Source organism: Apium graveolens, chromosome 4, assembly GCF_009905375.1.
Source record: "Apium graveolens cultivar Ventura chromosome 4, ASM990537v1, whole genome shotgun sequence".
Lineage (NCBI taxonomy): Eukaryota > Viridiplantae > Streptophyta > Magnoliopsida > Apiales > Apiaceae > Apium > Apium graveolens.
In genome coordinates, this window is record NC_133650.1 from 158,468,030 (window position 1) to 158,472,419 (window position 4,390).

Consider the following 4,390-nt stretch of genomic DNA (forward strand, 5'->3'; position numbering starts at 1 on the left):
TATTTCTTAAATACTCGATTCATAAGATCCTTTAAAGCAGCTGGCGCATTCGTCAATCCAAATGCCATTACCAAGAATTCATAATGTCCATATCTTATTTAAAATGTCATTTTGGGTATATCTTCTGCCTTAATCTTCAATTGGTGGTATCCCGATCTTAAATCAATCTTCAAAAAATAAGTAGCTCCTTTTAGTTGATCAAATAAATCGTCGATTCGCGGTAGAGGGTGCTTATTCTTGATAGTCAACTTATTGAGTTCGCGATAATCGATACACAATCTCATGCTTCCATCCTTCTTCTTTATGAACAACACTAGTGTACCCCACGGAGATACACTCGGTTGGATAACTCCTTTATCTAACAATTCTTGCAACTATGTCGCTAGGTCCTTCATCTCAAAGAATGTCATTTGATAGGGAGTTTTTGAAACTGGTTCTGTTTTGGGAGCTAAATTAATCGTGAATTCGATCTCTCGATCTGTAGGTAGTCCAAGGAATTCATCGGGAAATATATCGGTAAACTCTTTAACCACAGGAGTGTCCTCAATATTTAGGGGTTCCTTCTCCACATCCTTTACATGAGCCAAATAAGCTTCGCATCCTTGACATAATAATATCCTTGTCTGAATCTCCGTTAATAATTTCATGTCTTGCTTCTTCCCTTTAAATATCACCTCAATTCTATCCTTGGACCTTAATTTCACTTTCTTGCTTCTACATTCGATATGTGTATCGTGGTTCACTAACCAATCCATTCCGAGTATGACGTCGAATTCTCCTAACTTAAATGGTATTAAGTCAGCAGAAAAGTTCCGACCTTCTATAACAATATCGCAATTAGGACAAATCCTATTGGCAATAACTCTGTCTTGATTTGCTACTTCGATAACCAAACTAGATTCTAAAGGGTATGCAACACACTTTAGTCTATCAACAACATTTTATGAGATAAATGATCTAGTAGCTCCAGAATCCATTAACACTTTAACTTTTATTGAATTTATAGCAAGCATACTTGCTACCACATCCGCATCTTGTACTACATCTTTCATTGTCATATTGAATGTTCGTGCCTTAGGCTGTGCTGACTGTGCTTGTGGAGGTGCTGGTCTAGCAATCCTCAAAATATTTACCTTTTGTACAGGCTCCTTACAATTCTTTGCCATATGACTAGCTTTTCCGTACTTGAAACAAGTCATCTCTGGCTTCCCCGTTGTGGCGCCCTAAAATCCGGGGTCAGGGATCTAGGAGGCGACGCCATCTTAAATCCGGTATAACACTTATCTCGTACCATAATATATAAATACTCATACCTTTATGACCCTACAATTATCTACACACACACACACTTACAGGTTATTATCTTGGAAACGAACCATTCATTACTAGGTTATATCAATCCACAAGTGATAATTATTACAATCCCAAAAGTGATTAAGTCTTATCGCGGAAATAACCTTTACGTAAGGTTAGAACATCGGCCAAATATATGTTTCTTATTTATTATCTTACATAAGTCATACTTGTAAATAAGCAGGACTAAAAATAACTGAAAGCCAATCCAGCTTATTCGGTCTACCTGAGGTACAACACCAAACATCATACGGAACAGCTGGCCATTTCCTACCCATTTCCTGGCTGTGAGTTTCATGATAGGCATCTTGATTCACTGTTGTGTTGTGTTAATTTAAGAAAACAAATATGAGCTATAATGTCCAGCATAATAATCTACAGTATGAAATGACAGTATGATAAACTCAAGTATAATTCCATATATGATAGATATGTTTATTCAAAAATAGTTTTCCTCAGTGATACACACCTTCTTTCGAAAACAATTCTTTTGTGGACTTATTATCATGCGAATACCTTAATGGTAAACCCAACACCTAGGCTTGGTGTTGGGTTTCGAGCACATAAATACAACGGAAACAGTAATTAAAAATGTGAAAAATCAGAATTTCGAAACCCACCGCATGATCCATGCGAAAAATAGATATATAATTTGTAGATCAGGTTGTTTACCTTAATAAGCTTTACAAATTGGTTGACTAATGGAGATCCAAAGCTTGTTCAATCACCACGCATCTCGGTCTCGCGATCTACGCTCTATCGGTATCCACACGAATGCTTGAACGCAAGAATTGAATGTGTACTATCACAAACTCGTTTCTTCTTGCTCTCTCCATCTTCTCCCTTGGTGGCTAGGGTTTTAGTAAAAGTCTTGCTTACAAAATCAGTCACACAAGAGATATTATATGGAGAGCATAATAAGAATTATAACTCTTAACTAATTAGGAGTTATTATTAATTCGAAATTCTTATTTGTATAATAATTAAGTCACACTTAATTATTTAACAAATGAATTTCATAATTAATATTAGTAAATTCGAATATCATTATTTATCTAATTAATTAAGTCATACTTAATTAATATTATAAATAATTTGAATTACTTTAATATAATTTAAATCCAATTTAAATTAAATCCTTCAAGCACTCTTTGTGTGTGACCCTATAGGTTATTATCACGTTGGCAACGAATTATAAATCTAATTTAAAATTGTAAACAATGAGCGGCATCTAGTAATACATCATTGCTACCCAAGTAATAATAATTGAATCGGTGATCGATTAAACCTTTAGTGAATAATGTACAATGTAATATAATCCCTTTAACCAAATATTATAGATTAAACTAGAGGCATGTAATGTGTCATCCTCATCATAGTTCAATCCAGGTTTCCTTGATCAATGAGTAGACTATCATATCAAATCAACATTTGAGCGTGGCCACGCATTTCATAGTCTAGCTCACACAAGAGGCCAATAATATCACTCCTAAAATAAGAGGGTTAAATCCCATCTAGATCATTCATATTTCTCATACGATTCATAATATACCCAATGTCCACTTTTATCATTACCCGGTCAAGGATAACTTTTAATGGAATCAATGTATATTAATTCTCGTATAGAAATATAATGACTTCAGGTCTAAGGACCATTACATCATTATCATTGTGAGAATTACTTATGACACAACAGACATGTAGAATCTCACATTGGGTCTGTCCAGCACCATGTACATATACATCTGCCTATGTTTTTGACTTTAGTATCACTATACCTATGATCAATGAGATGTGATCATCAGTCAACAAACACACCAGTCTTAATACATTATTATTGTCCCTTATTAATAATACTCGACTAGGGACCTTTAGGAATATTGATACTATTTTTATAATCTCATTTCTAAGTCACGTACTTAGAGACATAGAATTGCATATCATATTTCAAGGACATTTATTAATCTAACATTTATATCGCAGTAAATTAAGAATTAATAAATTATAAAGGGAATAATCGATAGAAAATAAACATTAATAATCCTAATGTCTTAAACTAAAATATCATAGTGTTGTCTCTAGGGCACAAACACTAACAATCTCCCACTTGAACTAGAGCCAATCACCCATGTATCTAATACTCATGGAACTAGTATGACCATCGTGCTTCTGCTGCAACAAAGCCTTACTCAACGGGTCTGCAACACTATCATTACTATGCACTTTACATTTATATCTCCTTGATCATTAATCTCATTAATATGGTGATATCGCCTAAGAACATGCCTAAACAGTCTCATTGGCTGTTTCAAAAGTATCAATATATTCGGCTTTCATTATAGAATCATCAATGTTCTTGCTATGAACCATTCCATCTAACATAACTTATATTTAGACAAAACACAAACCAGACAAAGACACATAATCATCCCTGTCTATCTAGAAATTAGGTTAAGAAACTAGTATCAGTGTACCCTTTACAACCAGTTCCCTATCTTCTCCATACACCAAAAATAAATCTTTAGTCCTCTTTAAGTGCTTAATAATATTCTTGAAAATTATCCAGTGACCCTCACCTGGATTAGACTGGTATCTGCTCGTCATGCTCAAAGCATACGAAACATCAGGATACATATATATCATTATACACTTTATAGATCCAATTCCTAAAGTATATGGAGCTTTCTCAAACGGCCCTTATCATCTAATGATTTAAGGGCAATTATCTTTTGAGATCACTATCCCATGAGACATCAAAACATATCCTTTCTTTATCTCATGCATTCTAAAATGATACAGTATTTTATCAATGTATGTACTCCGACTAAGTCGATTAATCTTTTCAATCTATCTCTATAGATCTTGATCCCTAATATATAGGTAGCATTTCCTAAGTCTTTCACCGAGAAACTATTTCTTAGCCAAGTCTTAATAGCCTGTAGAGAAGGTATGCCATTCCTTATTTGTTATATGTCATTTACATGTAATACTAGGAAAGTCACATGGCCCCCACTAACCTTCTTGTAAACAGATGGTT

General features: G+C 34.2%; 1 protein-coding gene across 1 annotated transcript; it reads right to left on the reverse strand.

The window, feature by feature from the left end:
* Positions 1 to 374: 374 nt before the first annotated feature.
* On the reverse strand, positions 375 to 1,199 carry LOC141719105 (uncharacterized). The gene is made up of 2 exons (XM_074521489.1): positions 1,016 to 1,199; positions 375 to 901 (listed from the first exon to the last, which is right to left on the reverse strand). The coding sequence occupies exons 1-2, from the start codon at positions 1,197 to 1,199 to the stop codon at positions 375 to 377; spliced, it is 711 nt and encodes a 236-aa protein (XP_074377590.1).
* Between the last annotated feature and the right edge of the window lie 3,191 nt (positions 1,200 to 4,390).